This window comes from Temnothorax americanus, unplaced genomic scaffold (genome assembly GCF_048541705.1).
Source record: "Temnothorax americanus isolate GAGA-0224 unplaced genomic scaffold, ASM4854170v1 Scaffold6, whole genome shotgun sequence".
NCBI classification, from domain to species: Eukaryota; Metazoa; Arthropoda; class Insecta; order Hymenoptera; family Formicidae; genus Temnothorax; species Temnothorax americanus.
The window spans coordinates 6,900,359-6,920,756 of record NW_027509751.1 but is presented as its reverse complement, the minus strand read 5'-3'; the positions used below and the strand labels follow the sequence as shown (position 1 = coordinate 6,920,756).

The following is a 20,398-nucleotide window of genomic DNA, read 5'->3' as shown; positions in this document are numbered from 1 at the left end:
TAACCGCGGAGCTTTTTTTTTCCAGCCATTCTTTTTCAGAACAACGCCGAGCTGTCGCTCGGAGAAACGCATAAAAGACGTTGCGACGACGCGCCGCGCAGAGCCGGTTTTTTTCCCTCCCTCCCGGAAAAACGTCGCAGACTGTCCGTCACGTACGAGATTTGCATAAGAGCATTGTCGATTATTTTTTCAAGCTGGTTTTTTTCTCTCCTCTCGAAGGAGCGCGGACGAGGCGAATACTTCCCGCCCGACTCGTTCCTAATTTTTCGCCGTTCGTTGAGCGTGGATGTTAATGTAAATGCAACGTATAGGTACGTCCCTTCGCTTTGTCTCGGGAAACTGGAAAAGACTTCGCAGAACCGCTCGATGATCAAATGCGGAGTCGTTGTACTTATTAGGCCTGTTTTCCTATTGCTGAACAGCCTGCTAAATTAATTCAGAGCTTTTATCTCTTTTACTCATCCACATTGGAAGGATAAAGATAAACTCGGAACTATATATATATATATATATATATATATATATATATATATATTTCCAATGTGGATGAGTAAAAGAGATAAAAACTCTGCTATATATATATATATATATATATATATATATATATATATATATATAGTGCAGTTAAGCCCATATCGACGTTTATTCTTATCCCCACGACATTCGCCCGCGGGGATAAGAATCTGAAATCGCGCACCGCGGCGAGGTAGACCGCGGAGGCAGGCGGGAGGGCGAAATATTATTTTTATCGCCTCGTATTATCCTGCGCCCGGCGCGTCGGACGTCCGTCGTGCCCGTCCGCGACGTTTATCATCTCGCGTTCCACGGCGACGGCGATTTCGCGGAAGGGCGCGAGTCAGTCGGGACGCGCCCGGGAACGCGCGAGCGTACGGCGCGGAGAGCGCGCGCCGCGGTATTCCTCCTCCCTTTGTTTCGCGTTCTTTCTTTCTTATTTCCTGCCGGTTCTCGCAAGCCGCAGGAACGCGAGAGCGGCGTGTCTCTCCGTCTCTCTCTTTCTCTCCCTTCCATATCCGTCCGTCGGCGTTTGCAAGCGCGAAACAGCTGATAGCCGCCGTCCCTTTAATCGCGTCAATCGCGTCATTCGCGTCGCCGAGTCGTCGAGTCGCGCGAGGTGAGTCGCTGGCGACCCGCCGGGAGGACCCTCGTCGTCGTACGCGTGCCGCACGATCGGCCCAGGTGAGTATTTTCGTCGTGCGCCCGGTTAACGTCGGCTCGCCGGCGACGCGCGAGCCATCTTTTGTAGGTTAGGAAGGGTTTTCCGGCCGCCCGCGGAGCGTACGGACGTACGGACGGGCGCGCGTAGACGCGCAACGGTCGCCATGTTCGAGACGCGAGGCCGACTTTCGCGTCGGGCCGCGGGCGTCCCAGCCGGGGGTCTGACGTACCTACGTCTGACTCTCGCGAGCGCTCTCGCGCTCGCGCTCGACGTCGAAGGGCACGCACGCCCTCGTCGCCGAGCCCGGGAGCGAAGATCTCTCGTCGGCGCGAGATTCGGGGCGAAACGCGCGTCAGGATCGTCCCTCCTCGTCTCTCTTTGTCTCTCCTTCTTTCTCGCTTTCTTCGCGATGGAACCTGGGAATCTCGAGTCGCCGGGAAAAGTGTATTTTTTTATCGTTCGCTTCTTACCGGGATCGGAGCGATTCGCGCGTTTACTCCGACCACTCCGACGAACGTTATCTTCCTCGGCTCGGAAATGGGAGTGACTTGAACGGCGCGGCGGCGCCTCTCCTCGCGTTCGCGATATTTCCGAAGACGCTTGGAATGCTGGATATCCGAATCGCGCGCGCGACGCGCCGCCATGATAGCACAAGCACGGTACGTTCGATTCGAACGCGGGGAACGGCGGCGGAACGGCGGACCGCGGGCCGCGGGACGAACGGACGATGGACCGATGGACGTGACATCGTCAATGGCCGCCGCCGTGTTGTCTGTGTACGCAACGGAGCGCGACAGCCTCGTACGCAGGGGACGCCGATAGCCTGGTTTCTCGCACGGGAGCTGTGGCCGAGCGCGCGCGAGACATGGGCTCGAAGAAGCACAAAAAGCACAAGCGCGAGAGGCACGAAGGTGAGGAACGGCACGAGCGAAGGACGTGCGCGCGCGACTTTTCTCTCCTTGGTCGAGACTCCCGGTCGTACCTTTGCGTCCTCGTCGACGGAGTTCGCGACAAAGTTTCTCTCTCCTCTCCGTTTCGAGCTCGTCGCTTCGAGATCGTCTTCTTTTCCGGCCGCCCGTTCGACCCGTCGATCGTCGTCCGATAAAATTGTCCGCCGTCTCGACGGGATAAACAAACCTATGTCGAAACTTGTGTCAAAACGGTTGACCCTCGTCGACGAGGAAGCCCGTTTCGTAGAATAGTCTCTCCTCCGAGCGAGAATTAGACGTAATGCCCGATCTACAATAGCTGTAGTAAGCTGTAGTAAGACTCAAGATGTAAGAAATTGACCAATCACAGTCGATTATTCTCCTCACATTCGCCTGTAATTGGTCAATTTCTTACAGCTTGAGGCTTACTACAGCTATTGTAGATCGGGCATAATGAATTAGAATGTTATGTTACTTGTAAGAGAATGTTATGTTACTGCGGCATCGTTACATCGCACCAAGCCGAACTGTGTACTTGTATGTCAGTCATGAAAAGGAATTCGAATGAAAAAAATATGAGGATGCCTCGGGCCGATGGACCCCTTCGCTTCTCGGTTCGCAAAATCGGTTCGCGCTCTTTGCAACTTTCATTTGGGATCTTTCTCGTACTCATAGTTTAATGATGCACAGGAATTTTGACTTCGTTTTCACCACGGACAAACTGAGAGTGAGGTTGGAGTAGAAGTGAGGTGGATTCGAAAGTATAAACCGAGCGTTCCACAGCAACAGGCGCGACGGGGAAGTAAGTGACGAGTAACAACGGACATGGACTGGTTGCACGACAGAAGCTAGCTATGCTTCGAGAATTATCAAACGCCCCCCCTCAACCCCTTTCGTTTTTTTTTGTCTGTTGAATATCCATTGAAGTGCAACAAGATTTTTGCGCCGAGAGTTGCCCTTCTTGTCTCAACGGAGCAGTATGCGTAGGTTGCAAGGTATATACAAACATTCAGATATGTCGCATACAGAGAAGTCTGTTGCACTTCAATCACGTGTAATTTCCTTTGGCTGTTATGTATCGTGGCATTGAGAGCCACGTATGCTTCGCTTGACCTCTTAGCGAGGTATTTTCAATTTCAATGACTGCTCTCCCTGATTATTCCCGCCGATTATTCGATTTGATATAACGATGGAGATTATTTTCATATATATTAAGATTTGTTTGATTTAAGTCGATCTACTTCCATCTCGCTTCCAGTTTGTTGAATGTGAAAACAAGGTCGCACTGTCCTGTTAATAAAATCATGTACATTTTCGTATACAATTCCTACCCGTCCATATCCTTAACGACCCGTAATTTTTATATTTGCTCACGATTTGCATCTCTTTCGGTATTTTCATTGTCATGCTACATTTCTGATGTCATATTTTTTTCTGTTACCGTGTTGTACTCTTATCCTGCATAATCTTTCCGCAAGATTTCCCGATTGCTGCATGTGGCTCATTTGCAATGGATCATACGTATGGCTTTTAGAGCAACAATTTTAGTACACTGCTTAAAAAGAAATCGTTATAAATACGATGACTAACTGACTATGTTTCTTTCTTTTTTTCTTCGACAGAGGGTCAGTACACAACGACGGACAAGCCGCCTAGTCTGAAGTTAATTTTGAAGGTAGGAGGTAGTACTGGAACACCCGAGCACGGCGGCGAGTCGCCAAGTCAGGCCGCAATGCTGTCGCAACATTACCAACAACAACTGGGTCTTAACTATTCTGTCAGCCAAGGAGACGCGGAGTACGACAGATATGTTGGTCACAAAAAACTCAAGAAGAAGAAGAAAAAGAAAGATAAACGGCACAAACATCATCATAAAGATAAGAAAAGACGAAGAGAGGAGTCGAGTCAAGAGTCAGTTGGCGATGCCGATGAGAATCTGGTCGAGCCTGCACCTAAGAAAGCTTGTACCAATCACAATCAGTTGCTGCCACCCAGACCGCCGTCCAGTGGTGAATTAAGGGTTGGCGTTAGTAATGTAAGTTCTCTATCACCACATCGCGAGCCCAGAACATGCGTTCTTAGAAAGATAGCGGAGCGCACGCCTCTCCAAAGGTTGCTGGAACACCTGTTGAGATCCATGGAGAAGCGGGATCCGCAGCAATTTTTCGCCTGGCCGGTCACAGACAGCATTGCGCCTGGTTACTCTCAGATAATCACGAATCCGATGGACTTCAGCACGATAAAGCAAAAGATAGACGACAATAACTATCAGAATTTGCAAGAATTCGTGGATGATTTCAAGCTTATGTGTGACAACGCCATGACATATAATCATCCCGACACCATCTACTACAAGGCGGCGAAGAAACTTCTGCACGTCGGTTTGAAAATGGTCACTCCGGAGAAATTGCGGCAACTCAGGCCAGTCCTGATGTACATGAACGATATTACGAAGGAGGAACTCGGATTCGAGCTGGGCAACGAAGATCTTAATAATCCAGACGCTCCTGCAACGGAAGAGCAGATAGAGCGAGAACGCGAGCAAGAAGAACGTAATGAGGAGGCGGAAGAACTTAGAAAAGAGAATCAAAGAAAGATGAGACTGGCTAGCTTAGGTAAATTTGAGGCCATACCGGACGATTTGACACCGGAGGAGATCCTGAAACAGGCTAGAGGTGCGGCTAAAGCGGCAGCGGAGAAACTCAGTCTGAAGAGGGTCAACTCGAAGATGGGTTTTCTGCGACAGAAGAAAGACGGCACCACCAGCCTGCAGATCATCGTGCCCGGGGACGGGATTATTCCCGGGACGAATCAGAGACCTGTGTCGCTGGGACAACTGATAGGCAAATTGAATCACGGTACTGGAGCGTTGGCTGGATTTCGGGAGGATCGCAGGAACATGTCGAAGCCAGTGAAACCCCTCTATTATGGCGCGTTCGGTTCATACGCACCGAGCTACGACTCGACGTTCGCGAATCTTACCAAGGAGGAAACCGACCTAGTCTATCAAACTTATGGTGACGAGACTGCCGTGCAATATGCTGAATCTATTCTAGACTTCGCCAAGGACTGTGATTACACATTGACTATGGTCGATGATTTGTTGGACATTCTCACAAGCGGCGATCATAGGAAGACAAAGAAATTCCTCGAGGAAAAGCGAAGACTGAAGGAGGAGGAGGAAAAGATCAAGCATTTATTGGAGAAACCTTTGCAGGACGTGAATCGTAACATTCCGTTGCTGGATAATGTCAAGGTTGATATCGAACAACTAAAGACACTGTCGGATCTCGGTATCGACATAAACTTCCTAGAGAATTTAGGTAATTATGGAAGTAACGATGAAAATGAACGATTTAGCATTGTTCTAAGTAACTGAAAACAATATATGTAGCTAATTTATCTTTTAAATTTCGTCATTTGAATATACTTGTGTATTGCATCTTATTTTTATCTCAAAATGTATCAAAAGAGTATTTTATCTCATAACATTGTCAATTATATAATTTAATAATTTCGAGGACGCTTTACCGCTTCTCTTCCGTGTTATTTAATTACATTTGATGCATTTTTTATTTTCAGAAGAAGAATTTAAATATAGCGAGGAACGCGCCGTTCTACAAAGCCGCCTTGACGACACATCGCAGATGCTGGGTCGGCTGAAGCAGGTCCAACACGAGCGTTTGTCAGCACCGCCGCCGGCCCATCTATCCAATGTTTCCAAGGCAGCGGACGCAGAGGTGATGCTGGCCGAGAAGATCACCGACAACCTCACCGATATAGCGAAGAAACTGCCACCGTCGGGGATCGCGCCGGTCGACGGATTGCGTCGAGCAATGGGCATAACACCTTTGGGCGCACCGGAGCCCATGGAGGTCGAGCCGATCGCGCACAACCCCACTATAGTCGCTGACACTTCGTTACTGCCGAATCCGAACAATGGCAACAATCAGGTGCTGTCGAATCTGTTGCCGAGCCCCTCGCCAATTCAGAACACGAATCTACTGAGTCCGACCGGTCAGTCAAATCAGAATATCAGTATTGTGGGTGCGACTCAGCCACCGCCGCCTATTCAAATGCAGATCGGCATGACGCACAGCAGTCAGACGCCACCGTCTTTACTGAGCGCGACGGAACCATCCGGCGTGGCTGATCTCGAGTCTGAACTGCGCGAATTCCTAGAGAGCGATCCTACGCTGGGGCACTCGCCTCTCCACGACGACAAAACTCTGGAGGACATTCTGTCTGAATCTTAGTGTGCGGTAATCCGAATGTCCCGTGACACATAATTTATAAATATAGACATATAAATTATAAATATTACACATAATTCTGTACATTTTATTATTGATACGCTACTTTCGCATATACAATTAATAAATTGGATCATATCCCGTATCTTTAATCACTTTGCTTTATTTCAATCCTGTTTCACTTTCTCCTGAAGAATCCGGAAGAAACGAAAAAAGATGCAAATATTAAAGAGAGATTAAGTAAAATGTTTAATGAATATTAGCGGTAACCGATAATCACATGTTCCTAGCTGTGTGAAGTTGGCCCCCCCACTATTGAAAATTCAATAATAACTATAACCATTCGTTTGGTGGTCGTTTGGTGGTGTTTGGTAGTCCATTCCCGACGTTTGGTAGTCAAAGCTGTAACTAATAATGCGAAAAAAAGACATATGCGCGTGAAGTTAACCCCCCCTCTTGTAAAACTCGGCTTTCCAGACTGCGTACATCATTTTACCTGTACGCATTCGTTTGGTGGTCGCGTGCTGACGTTTGGTAGTCCATTCCCGACGATTGGTAGTCAAAGCTGTAACTAATAATGCGAAAAAAAGACATATGCGCGTGAAGTTAGCCCCCCCTCTTGTAAAACTCGGCTTTCCAGACTGCGCACATCATTTTACCTATACGCATTCGTTTGGTGGTCGCGTGCTGACGTTTGGTAGTCCATTCCCGACGATTGGTAGTCAAAGCTGTAACTAATAATGCGAAAAAAAGACATATGCGCGTGAAGTTAGCCCCCCCTCTTGTAAAACTTGGCTTTCCAGACTGCGTACATTATTTTACCTGTACGCATTCGTTTGGTGGTCGCGTGCTGACGTTTGGTAGTCCATTCCCGACGATTGGTAGTCAAAGCTGTAACTAATAATGCGAAAAAAAGACATATGCGCGTGAAGTTAGCCCCCCCTCTTGTAAAACTCGGCTTTCCAGACTGCGCACATCATTTTACCTGTACGCATTCGTTTGGTGGTCGTTTGGTGGTGTTTGGTAGTCCATTCCCGACGATTGGTAGTCAAAGCTGTAACTAATAATGCGAAAAAAAGACATATGCGCGTGAAGTTAGCCCCCCCTCTTGTAAAACTCGGCTTTCCAGACTGCGCACATCATTTTACCTATACGCATTCGTTTGGTGGTCGCGTGCTGACGTTTGGTAGTCCATTCCCGACGATTGGTAGTCAAAGCTGTAACTAATAATGCGAAAAAAAGACATATGCGCGTGAAGTTAGCCCCCCCTCTTGTAAAACTTGGCTTTCCAGACTGCGTACATTATTTTACCTGTACGCATTCGTTTGGTGGTCGCGTGCTGACGTTTGGTAGTCCATTCCCGATGATTGGTAGTCAAAGCTGTAACTAATAATGCGAAAAAAAGACATATGCGCGTGAAGTTAACTCCCCCTTCTTGTAAAACTCGGCTTTCCAGACTGCGTATATCATTTTAACTGTAAGCATTCGTTTGGTGGTCGCGTACTGACGTTTGGTAGTCCATTCCCGACGATTGTTAGCCAAAACTGTAATTAATAATGCGAAAAAAAACACACGCGTGAAATTAGACCTTTTTTATAAAATTTGGCTTTCCAGACTGCATATATTATCAAACCGAACAAGCAACATTTACTTTACCAATAAATAATTAACCTGCATATATTATTATAACTATAAGAATTCGTTTGGTGCATTTAGTAATTAAAAATATAATTGTTAAAGAAGATAAAATATATATGTGTGTAACCATGCGTTTCATATAAATATTCTTGTACGATTGCATGTTTAATTATAATCATTAATATTTATTTAACGAGCATTTTATGATGTTTGGTAGTTAATTTCAATAATTAATAATTAATAATTAAATACATATGGATCAAATTGGTGTAATCCACTTCTAACATTAAAACGTTTTTTCAAGCTTTTTTATAATAAATCGATACAATAAAATAACATAAAAAGTTTTTTTAATTTTTCTTGTAGTCATATTTCATAGTTATTTTTTGAAATGTCAAAGAATATATAATCTTTTAATTTTTAGAATTGTAGAGCGTAATTAATTCTAATTCTTATACTACGCATATATATTTTTTGTATTATTCAATATGCATAGTCGTAAAAATCACAAAACATAATTAGTCGTTATTTTAATTACGCTCTACAATTTTAAAAATTAAAAGATTATATATTCTTTGACATTTCAAAAAATAACTATGAAATATGACTACAAGAAAAATTAAAAAAAATTTTTATGTTATTTTATTGTATCAATTTATTATAAAAAAAGCTTGAAAAAACGTTTTAATGTTAGAAGTGGATTACACCAATTTGATCCATATGTATTTAATGATTAATTATTAATTATTGAAAATTAACTACCACACACAAACATCATAAAATGTTCGTTAAATAAATATTAATGATTATAATTAAACATGCAATCGTACAAGAATATTTATATGAAACGCATGGTTACACACATATATATTTTATCTTCTTTAACAATTGTATTTTTAATTACTAAATGCACCAAACGAATTCTTATAGTTATAATAATATATACAGGTTAATTATTTATTGGTAAAGTAAATGTTGCTTGTTCGGTTTGATAATATATGCAGTCTGGAAAGCCAAATTTTATAAAAAAGGTCTAATTTCACGCGTGTGTCTTTTTTTCGCATTATTAATTACAGTTTTGGCTAACAATCGTCGGGAATGGACTACCAAACGTCAGCACGCGACCACCAAACGAATGCGTACAGGTAAAATGATGTACGCAGTCTGGAAAGCCGAGTTTTACAAGAGGGGGGGCTAACTTCACGCGCATATGTCTTTTTTTCGCATTATTAGTTACAGCTTTGACTACCAATCGTCGGGAATGGACTACCAAACGTCAGCACGCGACCACCAAACGAATGCGTACAGGTAAAATGATGTGCGCAGTCTGGAAAGCCGAGTTTTACAAGAGGGGGGGCTAACTTCACGCGCATATGTCTTTTTTTCGCATTATTATTTACAGCTTTGACTACCAAACGTCGGGAATGGACTACCAAACACCACCAAACGACCACCAAACGAATGGTTATAGTTATTATTGAATTTTCAGTAGTGGGGGGGCCAACTTCACACAGCTCATGTTTCTTGATATAATGAGTAAAAAGATTCATGGAAGTATAGAATATAGATAATTTTTGGTAATATTTTTTATATGGTTTTGTAAAATATGAAATAATATAAATTTTATTTCTTTTCAGACATTTATTTATTATTCCGTACGCAGTAGCTCATTTGTTATACGATGCTCGTAACGTTAGAATGTAATTTGCATATATCGATACTCGATACGGCGTGCTGCATTATCAGAACACAATGCTGGTCCCGTATATGCACTGTATACCGAAAGGCACATAAAGGAAATGCACAATGATGCTATCGATTACTGATAAGTTTAGCCGCTATAGCTGTATTCTGTGTTCCAAAGCGTAATGGGAAGACGGACGGCAACGGCGATGATGAGTTCTGCTCCTGGTCGAAAATGAAATCAATCACGGCGTGCTCGATGAAGTGGATAATACTACGTTATCGCGTAATGTACACTCATATTCCGCGAACGTTTCCAAGTTTCAAGAAGATTAATGCGCGAGTCAATTCGCGAGGCTCGAGGTTTCAAACTTGGAAATTACGGCCGGAAGTATAGAAACTCCGAACGCTTCCATGAGGATCGAAAGGATTATCATTTAAGATACAATCGCTGTAAGACTAACGAATTTCTGCTCACGGATTCCATTACTCTACCAGTCTGGCTGGACATATCACCACTGTGCCATTAGCCGGAAAAATTGTATTTATCACCCAAATTGACTTTGATACGGCTCAACCGACGCGGAATCGTTTGGTGGTCACGAATATCGTCATTAAAACGTTTGGTGGTCAATGGTTTTCCTAAGAAATAGAAAAAACCGTACTCTCACGCCATTGGTCGCATGACTCCGTGACGTTAGCTCGGTAATTTGATGGATAAACATTATTTATCAATCAAATTAACTTTCATACAACTCATTCGACATCAACCGTTTTCCCAGAAAATAGGAAAAACCGTATGCTCACGCCATTGGTCGTATGACTCTGCCCAAGAGCAAAAAGTCGACTTTAAGTCGACTTGAAGTCGACTTCTACCAATACTGACTTGGCAGAAAATCGACTTTTTTAAGGACGAAAGTCGACTTCTCTGCCAAGTCAATTTCGGTAGAAGTCGACTTCCCGTCATGACGGAAAGTCGACTTTCCGCCAACTTTTAAAGTCGATAAAATAAACCGCCGCGTACGTCTGGAGGTCGGTTGTGTATCTTGAAATGAGGTGAAAATGACAAAAGTTAACAGATTTTATTAGATTTTGATAAATAAAATCGTAGATACGCTAATGAATTTTCTCACTTTTGTAATTTTTACCTCATTATTTCAAGATACACAATCGACCCTTTGCTAGAAAGCTAAAACTGATGCATTTCAATTTTTTTTCATATATAAAATAATTTAATTATCTAAAAAACTGTATAATTACAATCCTAATATTTTATTCTTAATTACAAAGGCGGCCACTGTGTGCCGTCATATCTGTGCCACTTCTGCGTGCGCGGATTCCGGCAGCCACTTCTTGTAAGCTGACACAACAGAACTAAAATTATAAATATATAATATCCACAGACTTTTATATACTAGACCATTAACATCTATGGACGCACTGCCGAAAAGCTGATGCGAGTGCGAGGTGCAAGTGTTAGTGAAGGGTGCGGCCATGAATTAATAACAATAAGTTATACTATCGGGTGTTCAGTTGCTCATGATGTGCGTTTATCTGCATTGGTTATTACAGTACCACACCACGACGATGTTCATCATTTAACAGCAGATTCAAAAAATGCACACTTGGATATAGTTCATCTGCAACAGAATTTTTCCAAATACTGTGTTATTTATAGAAGGTATTATTATCATCAATATTAAATAATATTTGAATCTATTTTTTTTGTTAATAATAATAATTAATTTAAAAATTAATTTGTTCCGATAATATTTGCAGCGACATAAAAAGGATTTCTTATAAAAATAATTTGAAGCACAAAAAAGTATCTCAGGAGGTAATCCCTGGTTATGAGCAACCTCTTGATCAAAGATATCCGCGTCGTATTTTCTTGAAAAGTAATTCAAATTGTGCCAAGAGAGTGAAACTCTCATTGGATGAATCCAAGGAGCTATCACGTTGCAGTTTATCTGCGCTTCCAGTAAAGTATTCTAAGAAGTTTATTTCTCATCACAATATTTATTGCAATGACATTTCGTATTTTGAGTATTAAAGTATTTATTTTGTATTATATTGATTATATTTTATCTTTGCAGAATGAAATGTTACTAAAAATATTTAAATACTTGGATGTGGTAACATTATGCCGCATGAATGAAGTAAATAATAAGCGCTTTGATACTTTATCACGGGATTCTTTACTCTATATACACGTTTGAACATGCGATATTAGATCTGACAAACGTATGTGCGATATATTTTGTTATTTTATACCTAGATGTAAATATTTGCAACAATTAGATCTTACAGAATGCAATTTTGATGTCAATAATTTCGTAAACTTTCTTGATAATTGCGGCAGGCGTTTAACGCATTTAAGATTAAGCGGCTGCCGCATGGACTTAAATCCTGTCCTACTCAAAATTTCAGAGACATGAAAAAATTTGAAAGGTATATGCATATAGTATATATATATATATATATATATATATATATATAATTGTCAAAATTATTGGTAAATTGTATAGCAATTTGTAATACAAAGTTTTTTTAGAATTGGATCTAAGTTATTCTGACATAGACGACGAAGGATTTTCGTATCTCGAGGAGCTAAATAATTTGGAACATTTAGACCTTTATAATACTGGACTTATTACTACTGGTATAATAACCGAACGTTTTTGCAAAATACTGCAAAATAATCAACGGATGCGTCAGTTATTGGCAGATAGCGACTTAATAAACGATGCAGTTCTAATAGAGTTGGGAAATTCGTGTCGTGACTTGAAAGTAATATTTGTACTGGACGTATATGTGATCTTACATCTCAGAGTATTAATGCTCTCGCTAACTGTAAGAATTTACAAAAAGTGAGCTTTGAACTGTAAGTGTGTGTGCTACATTTTCTTTTAAAACACACATTATTGAATTCTTTATTGAAATTTGTTTGCTTCTCTTGCGAGCATCTTGAAAAAGTTACATGAATTTTTTCTTTGCAATTAAAATACTGTACTAATTATATGATTTTTGTTACAGAGACGAATACTCATCAGTTACTGATGACAGCTTATTTAGATTACTTTCCTCTTATCAAAACTTGCAAGAAATTTCTTTGTGGAATGCTATCCTCACTGATCGCCGGTTGGAATTACTAGCGCAATGCAAAAACTTAAAAAAGTTATATCTTATGGAGCGAAACTTGATATACCTGATAAATGTTCCGTTATTTTGAAACAATGTCCTAAACTGGAGGAGTTTTATTTCACGTGCTGTAATAATGAATTGTTTAATCAATGGAAGGAAAGATATCCGCACGTGTCCGTTTATACATTCTGACAATTGAAATAGTTTTTGTTTAATAGGTTAAGACAAATCAATTTACTTTTTATACGTTTATTTTTTATATTTTTTTACTTACACACACACACATTTTGTAAAAATTATTTAATAAATTAAGTTTAAAATAAGTTAATGTTTAATAAAAACAAAATATTTACATTTATTTATACTTTTGTTATTTTCAAACCGTTTTATCTTTTTTTTCTTTTTCATAATTTGAATTTTTTGGGCGATGGTGTCATTTCTTTGTTTGAAATAATTGTTCAGCGAAATACTAGAAAAACTACATTAATAAAATCGTTATTAAATTCTTGATATTTTTTTATGTTTTTTTTGTTTAGAAATAGATCTCCTGTGATACTTTTTTTAGTTGCAGTTTCTAAAACAGCTTTTCGTAAAGTTTGTTGTAAAAATTTATTTTTATACTGTTCTAAAATAAACTCATGAAAGCTACTATAAATATTGGCAGAATTTGTCCGCTGTTTCCTCTTTAAAATTACACTATAATCTTTATATATTTAATTTTAGAATCCATCGTTTCTCCATAAAATAAAAAATATGTACACTTTTAGAATAAAATAGCTCGAAGTATTTGAACCTTCCCACTCTATCATATTTCTGCTTCCACGCGAGATGAGATGTCATATTGGTTTACAACTTTCCACGCGTGGAAAGTTCACGCATGTACTTTGCAAGGCGCACTATGTGTCCAGTTGTTGGAAAAGATTTTTACAAAGATTTTTACCAAGAGAGCTGCAAAAAATATCAAAATTCGGAAAAAGCCCTATTCTAAATAATTACCTACAATTTATTTCCATTTTCCTAGAAAGCGTTCAAATCAATTTCCTAGGCAAATAGCATTTGAACCCAAATAAACGGGCAAAAGCCATTTGACCAGAATGATAGCATTTACTTCGTTAGAAAATAAAATGTAATTTTAAGTGCGTGAATAAAGGATACGAATTTTAGCTGCTTGTATACTCACAATGCCAAACGTGAAGAATAAAATTATATGAAATAAATGTTAGCAGGATGCGCACTCGATTATTCTCAATTGTTTATCTCAATATAAATTTGAATGGAATTGATGTGGCAGAGTTTTGAATAGAAGCTTTGTAAAACTCAACACGGACGAGATAAAATTCTTGCAATTGCGATTTTTGTGTAAAATAAAAGCACTTGATTTAAAAGATTTGAAATAAACAATTTTCTAATTCGTACACGCGAATATTGCAGCGTAGATATTTTCGTCGAAAATATAATTAGTAATTATACGTTCAATTAATTTTTATTAATTATAAATAAACTGTTATTTCCTAAACTATGAAACTATATTCCTAAACTTGCCCAAACGATTCCCAAACTATTAAAATAATCAATAATAAGAAATATGTCTGCTAAGTATATCGAGGTCGCTGATTTTGGCGCGCTGATTTTGGCTCAAAAACTGAATGAGTGCGCAGCGTCGGGAATGTTTCACCTGTCTACTTAAGGCCCGGACACATAGAAAAACTTAAGCAGTAAAACTCAAGCAGTAAGCAAATCAACCAATCACAGTCAAGAACTTAAGGCACGGCCCTAAGCGGTAGCAAATCCATATACCGTTGATTTCTTACTGCTTAAGTTTAACTGCTTAAGTTTTTCTATGTGCCAAGGCCCTTACACCATGGTACTGTCAACATCAGCTTGACGCTCCCCCCCCTTGCCTCTTGCGCGGACGCTCCAATCCCCCCCCCCCCCAGGGTCATTTAAATTCCCTCTCTCTCTGTGTGCACAATGCGCATATAGGCTGGATTCGGGGAGCGCGCTATTAGCGCTATTTGCTTATTCTATCCTTGTGTTACTCCTGATGAGCGATAAAGGACAGATGATTCAATATAGCGCTAATAGCGCGCTCCCCGAACGCAGCCATAATGTAGGATTGATTCACACACGTAGACGAAATTGAAATGTGGTTCTCTCTCGAAAGTCGTTCCTGCAGTTTTCGTTTACCCTGCGTTTCCTTCACAAGGTTCCAGTCATTCTTCCCACGAATCCCACGATTGACATGAAAACGGTTTAGAACACGTGACAAAAACTATGATTTTTGAGCACCGACTCGGTATTCATCGGTATCGGTAATCTGACTTGAAAGAAGAATTCGACTATTAATAGTCGATATGAAACGACTGCGATTCTCTCGACGCGTCGAAATATCGATATAATTTAAAAGTATTTTAGAATTCCGAAGTTTTTAAGGTCCGCAAAATTTTAACTCTTAAAAATTGGCAGTGTCAGGACGAGGACAGTATCAGATGAGAGATGACACAAATAAAAACTCTACAAATGTACTTTATTGTAACTTAACTTGAAAACTTAAATGTACTTCGATGCAGCTAACTTACTAGCTTATATATATATATATATATATAAATGTACTCTGATATAAATACATTATTTATATATGTATATCTTATTTTATGCTCGTAGAGAAACAAATTGATGAAACACGTCCAAAATATGAGGATCCAAGTCTGGAGTGAAAAGTAAAGTTTCCAGCGTCGAAGAATACTTTTGTACTTGCTCTTGATGCTGTAAAGTAGAATAAACGTCCTCCAATTACGACAGACAAAAATTATATATGCATTCTTTTATTTGTTTTTCCGCATAAGTATTGAATATTATTACATAATAATAATCATTTTATAACTCACAGATAAGAAAACTTGTTGCAATCTTCCTATAGTCCATTTATACCAATGCGTGTTATAGTCAATTCCATCTGTGTCGCAGAGCACTAAATGTTCCGACAGAATCATTATAAAACGCTAAAAAAGAAGAAATTAATATATTGTCATATATAAAAGTCTTACATAAAACAATTTTAGAAATTCTTTCGTATCAAGAAAAAAAATGACATTCGTGGATTTACTTTTAACACAAGTGATATGCTTTTTTATACCTGGAATATAATGAGGAATAAATTTTTCTGATCTGCTTGCGCAGCTTCCAACTTTTCCTCCATTCGTTCTACCACATACTCCGATGGTCTCTCCCTATTTCTCTCTTTATTAGTATCCTCCTCGTCCGAAGAGGAACCTGACCTACTTTCCGCTCTTCTCAGTTTCTCCCTCGCCTCCGTCAATTCCGTACTCAATTTCGTCACATGCTTGTTCATTTTATGTATTGTCAAGTGCAGTATTTCCCAAATATATAATCTGGAAATGAAAATTTCTTATGTTACTATTCTCTCCAACATGTACCGGGAATTGTGTTGAGATATTTTGAAATAAAATGAATAAATTAAATATTTTATCAAAATGTAAAACAGCAGTAAAACGAACTTTGTAAACTCAGATGCCATCTCTTTGGAAAATATCCAGTTGGCGATGGCGCTACATTCAATAATACCAGTTTTTAAAAACTTGTCTGTTAGCACTACCATCATTTGGTAATGATTCTTCCACAATGCGTACATGTTTTTTAATATACATATCTGCGCTTCTTCCGTTTCAGCGAGCACCTGTGTTCGAGAAATATTCATAATGTGAAGAGCACGCATGTATATATGCATCCAAATTGTACAGCAAATTGTAACGTTCATTTACCTTGAAAACATAATGAAACTTTACTATAGCCGCAAAACTATGACTGAAACTTTTCGAACCAAGGTTCAGTAAAGTTTGTACAAAGACGTCGATTTTTAACGGATTGTAATTATTCGTCTCTTCGTTTTCTCTGGGACCAGGTAATGTATTTAATACATTTAATGCTTCTTCCGGCGTGCATTTACGTCTTATAGAAACCACCAATTCATGTGCTGTTGATGTACCAGGAAGTGAACCTGAAATAGTTTGATAATGTATTAGTACTGTTACATATTAACAATGTTATGAATATTTTTTGTTCAATAGCTTTGCTATGTCTTATATTAATGATTCAAATAAAAATAGTATATTGTGCACCAAGGCTCGGGCGACAAACTTCACACTCGTCTGAAAAAGCTTTCGCCCCGAGGTGCACACGATATTTTTCACAATATCTTTACGGAAAGTTCGACCTCCATGCCTAGAGAGAGGCGAGTGTGGCCATTTCACGCCAGGACGGCATAGCATAGTGATCACTTTCCGCCCTAGGAAGGAAAGTGGTTACTTTCGTCCCGCTAATGCCGTCCTGGCGTGAAATTGGTCACTTTCGCCCCTCTCTACAGGCATGGAAAGTCAAACTTTCCGTGGAGGTGTTGTAAAAAAGTTTTTACTCATACTTAATCGTGGTTAAAAATAATAGATATTACATCCTCTTATATATATCAAAATATCAAAACAAAGTTATAGCACATATATCTCGTTAAGTCGCAAAGCAGTAATATTAAAGTTCTATTACACTATATACTTACTGGCACCTTCAGATGAATATTTGTAGACGGGCTCGGGAACTGCTGGAATCAAGTCTACGTACGAGTCTGACATCATATCCCGAATCCTTTGATAATATGACAATCTAAAAATGTGAAAGTTTTGTACGTTATTTCATTTTCTTATTTTAATAATTGGAGATAGATTAATCTATTTAAATATAAGCACACACACACACACACACGCACGCACGCACGCACGCACGCACGCACGCACGCACGCACGCACGCACGCACGCACGCACGCACGCACGCACGCACGCACGCACACACACACACACACACACACACACACACACACAGAGAGAGAGAGAGAGAGAGAGAGAGAGTAAAAAGCAGACTTATACAAAATACTGACCTCAAAGCTTTAAGCAAGACCTCTCGTATAAATTTTGGTCTTGGATGTTCTACATCACGTTGCAAGCAAGAATCCCAATCTTCCCACGACCAACGGAATTGGAAATTGCTTAAATGGTATGCAAACCACCAGACAAAACGATCGAAGGCAGTAGCCGTCATACTGTCTATACGACGAAACAGAATCTCTGTGGCTTGCGCTAGTACCTACATAGTAATACAATTTAAATGTTACTTCTATCGTACTCCACTATAATTATATAAATAACAATACAGTATTAAATTTTCGAACGTGTAATTTATATTGTTAATACCTGTGGCATGGTTGAAGGCTGCAATTTGCAGAGTTCTATCAAAATTGACCCATAACTGATCTCTAAATGTTTTGGAGTGGGCAGTCTAAACAATTCACCGAATATCACTTCAACAATACAATAGTCTAAAGGGATTTTGGCTTTAAACGGGCAGTTCAGTAGTTGTGCAGCACTGTGAAATAAAAATAATTAATATTATTACATGTAATTTGGAATATCGATAGCAACAGTTATGATTTTTTTCTCTATATATAAGTATATATTACCAATCTTTTCTTTTAAAATAATAATTATTGATGATCTGTCGTAAGTGCTCTTCTATCAGGAATCGCTCAATGGCGTGACTTCCTGGCAATAATGGCCCTTCAGCAGGACAATCCGTGTAATCGAACATACGAAAGACGACGGTGGGCAACGGATAGGAATAAGATTCATGGTGTGGAGGCGGTATCAAAAGTGGTAAATGATGTTGCAACGCTCCACACAGATTCGAATCAAATGCCAGATAGGGGCGTGGAATATGCTTCTCGGCCCAATTATCCTGCCTCAGTTTGCGAACTTGCGCCCACAAGCAATCTAAATACTCTTCCTGCGGATGAGGCGTGTCACTCAACCATACTCTCAACGCTGGCTGATGTTTCTTGCTTCGTTTATTCAAAAATATCTCTATCGTAACCAGTAGATAGTCTAATTCTTGTTCCTTTTTCTCATATAACTCTCTGCCAACCCACGGCAGCGTCGATAGAACGGCATAAACATACCTGTAAATTATTACATGTAATTATTAAATTTTAATTTACACAATTCATACAACAAACTCCATATAGATAAAGGTTTCTCATACCAATCACGTCTCACTTGCGGTACTCCATCCTCGTTTGCAGCATCCAGCATATTGTCAAACAACTGCATCAACGATTTGCATGATAAAACATGGCAATTTACCAAATCAGCTAGAAACCTAAGAGAATACCTAGCCACATCCCATTTGCACGCTTTTAAAGAATCCTTGAAATTTTTCACCATATGATCAACAAATTCTCCACCAAAACTGTAATTTTTCACGTTCAATAACCCGACGAGAGTGGTGTAAATTGTGCATTTTTCTGGCATCTTAATAGCGCAGTCCGTTAAAATCCGAAGAATCTTGCTATGAAATGAACCCAGGTCGGCTTCCAATACGGAAGCCAAACCTTTCAAGTTGCTTTCCAGAGATGACGTTGACCTTTCTCCAACGCGGAGGATGAGAGATTCAAGACGATCTTCAATCTCTTGATTCTCCGAAGCTCTCCTGCGTTTCTTATATACTCGAGCTAAGAAAAGAATACACATTTATGTAATTTTATAAATGTAATAAGTATAAAGGTTTGTACAAGCACTGCACTGATAAAGATTTTTATAATAAAAAAAAAAAAATAATATATAATAAAAATATGATCTATCAACACACACACACATTATGTACATATATTAACAATTTGTAATTTAATTAAATGTATGTCAAACGTTAGCCAGGTGCAAATTTATATTTAAATTTAAGTTTGTAATATTTAAACATTATTTAAATATTATTTTAACTAAAGTATTACTTTTTTAACACTTTTTTCCAATTTTTTATATTATACATATAAGAAAGATATATTTAAAAAATATGTGTACCTTATATATATATATATATATATATATATATATTATATATTGTATATAATATATATATATATATGTATATATACATATATAATATATATATGTATATATATTATATATATGTATATATATATATATATATATATATATATATATATATACATGATCTAAAAATCTAATACTATTAAAGACTTTTTTTGCTTTCTGTATTTCTGAAAAAGGTGTGTATATATACATATATGTGTGTATGTAAACGCGCACGCTTACACATGTGTCAGAGATAAAAAGTACAAACATTGTCAAGTAATTGAACTTGACTAGTTGGATTTTAAAAAAGACGATATAAAAATAAGGGACGTTCATATCAATGCAGCTTTCTACTTGAACATCACAAATAATCGGTGAATCGCGGCGTCAGGAGGACGGCGATAACTTTGAACCTCGCTTACCATAGCCATCATCTTCCTCGTGTACTCTTCTACGGCTCATTTTTCGCGATACAGCCGACGGCTCTCGAAAGTCGTACTCGCGATCGTTACCCTCGCACTTGTCGCGCTTTAATTCTGAGTAATCGCGAAATTTCACACGCATCAAATTCTAACCCCGTTACGCCGAACCGACAATCGACAAATTCGACAATCGAGCATCGAGACGAGATGAGGAGGGGA

At 39.3% G+C, this 20,398-nt stretch overlaps 2 protein-coding genes and 1 long non-coding RNA gene across 9 annotated transcripts; 2 read left to right on the top strand and 1 right to left on the bottom strand.

The window, feature by feature from the left end:
- Positions 1-853: 853 nt before the first annotated feature.
- Brd7-9 (Bromodomain containing 7/9) lies at positions 854-6,511 on the top strand. Of its 5 annotated transcripts, none has more exons than XM_077419966.1 (4): positions 854-1,197; positions 2,797-2,908; positions 3,729-5,429; positions 5,689-6,511. In XM_077419966.1, exons 3-4 carry the CDS (start codon positions 3,839-3,841, stop codon positions 6,360-6,362), a joined length of 2,265 nt encoding a protein of 754 aa, XP_077276092.1. In that variant the 5' UTR covers positions 854-1,197; positions 2,797-2,908; positions 3,729-3,838; the 3' UTR covers positions 6,363-6,511. The 5 variants fall into 5 exon arrangements, with proteins under 5 accessions (XP_077276092.1, XP_077276093.1, XP_077276089.1 ...); XM_077419965.1 differs by lacking the exon at positions 854-1,197 and adding an exon at positions 1,782-2,088; XM_077419967.1 differs by lacking the exon at positions 2,797-2,908.
- Positions 6,512-8,951: 2,440 nt separating this feature from the next.
- On the top strand, positions 8,952-14,249 carry LOC143905179 (uncharacterized). 3 transcript variants are annotated; one of them, XR_013259131.1, is made up of 7 exons: positions 8,952-10,133; positions 10,971-11,166; positions 11,253-11,361; positions 11,460-11,661; positions 11,777-11,924; positions 12,235-12,564; positions 12,717-14,249. It is a non-coding gene; the product is annotated as an uncharacterized LOC143905179 (long non-coding RNA). The 3 variants fall into 3 exon arrangements; XR_013259132.1 differs by having other exon boundaries at positions 8,952-9,966; positions 10,971-11,361; XR_013259130.1 differs by having other exon boundaries at positions 10,971-11,361.
- Positions 14,250-15,334: 1,085 nt separating this feature from the next.
- LOC143905007 (nuclear cap-binding protein subunit 1-like) lies at positions 15,335-20,398 on the bottom strand. Its single transcript, XM_077420082.1, has 11 exons — positions 20,180-20,398; positions 18,928-19,396; positions 18,350-18,844; positions 18,084-18,255; positions 17,771-17,976; positions 17,395-17,498; positions 16,607-16,842; positions 16,343-16,521; positions 15,961-16,216; positions 15,713-15,826; positions 15,335-15,590 (listed from the first exon to the last, which is right to left on the bottom strand). The coding sequence occupies exons 1-11, from the start codon at positions 20,319-20,321 to the stop codon at positions 15,477-15,479; spliced, it is 2,487 nt and encodes an 828-aa protein (XP_077276208.1). The 5' UTR covers positions 20,322-20,398; the 3' UTR covers positions 15,335-15,476.

Coding starts and splice junctions, on each gene's coding strand:
- Brd7-9 (XM_077419963.1), top strand. CDS start 2,043: ATGGGCTCGAAGAAGCACAAAAAGCACAAGCGCGAGAGGCACGAAG. Junction 2,089..3,728: donor CAAGCGCGAGAGGCACGAAG/GTGAGGAACGGC, acceptor TTTCTTCGACAG/AGGGTCAGTACACAACGACG. Junction 5,430..5,688: donor AAACTTCCTAGAGAATTTAG/GTAATTATGGAA, acceptor TTTTATTTTCAG/AAGAAGAATTTAAATATAGC.
- LOC143905007 (XM_077420082.1), bottom strand. CDS start 20,321: ATGCGTGTGAAATTTCGCGATTACTCAGAATTAAAGCGCGACAAGTGC. Junction 19,397..20,179: donor CGAGGAAGATGATGGCTATG/GTAAGCGAGGTT, acceptor TTCTTTTCTTAG/CTCGAGTATATAAGAAACGC. Junction 17,977..18,083: donor AGCCTTCAACCATGCCACAG/GTATTAACAATA, acceptor ATTACTATGTAG/GTACTAGCGCAAGCCACAGA.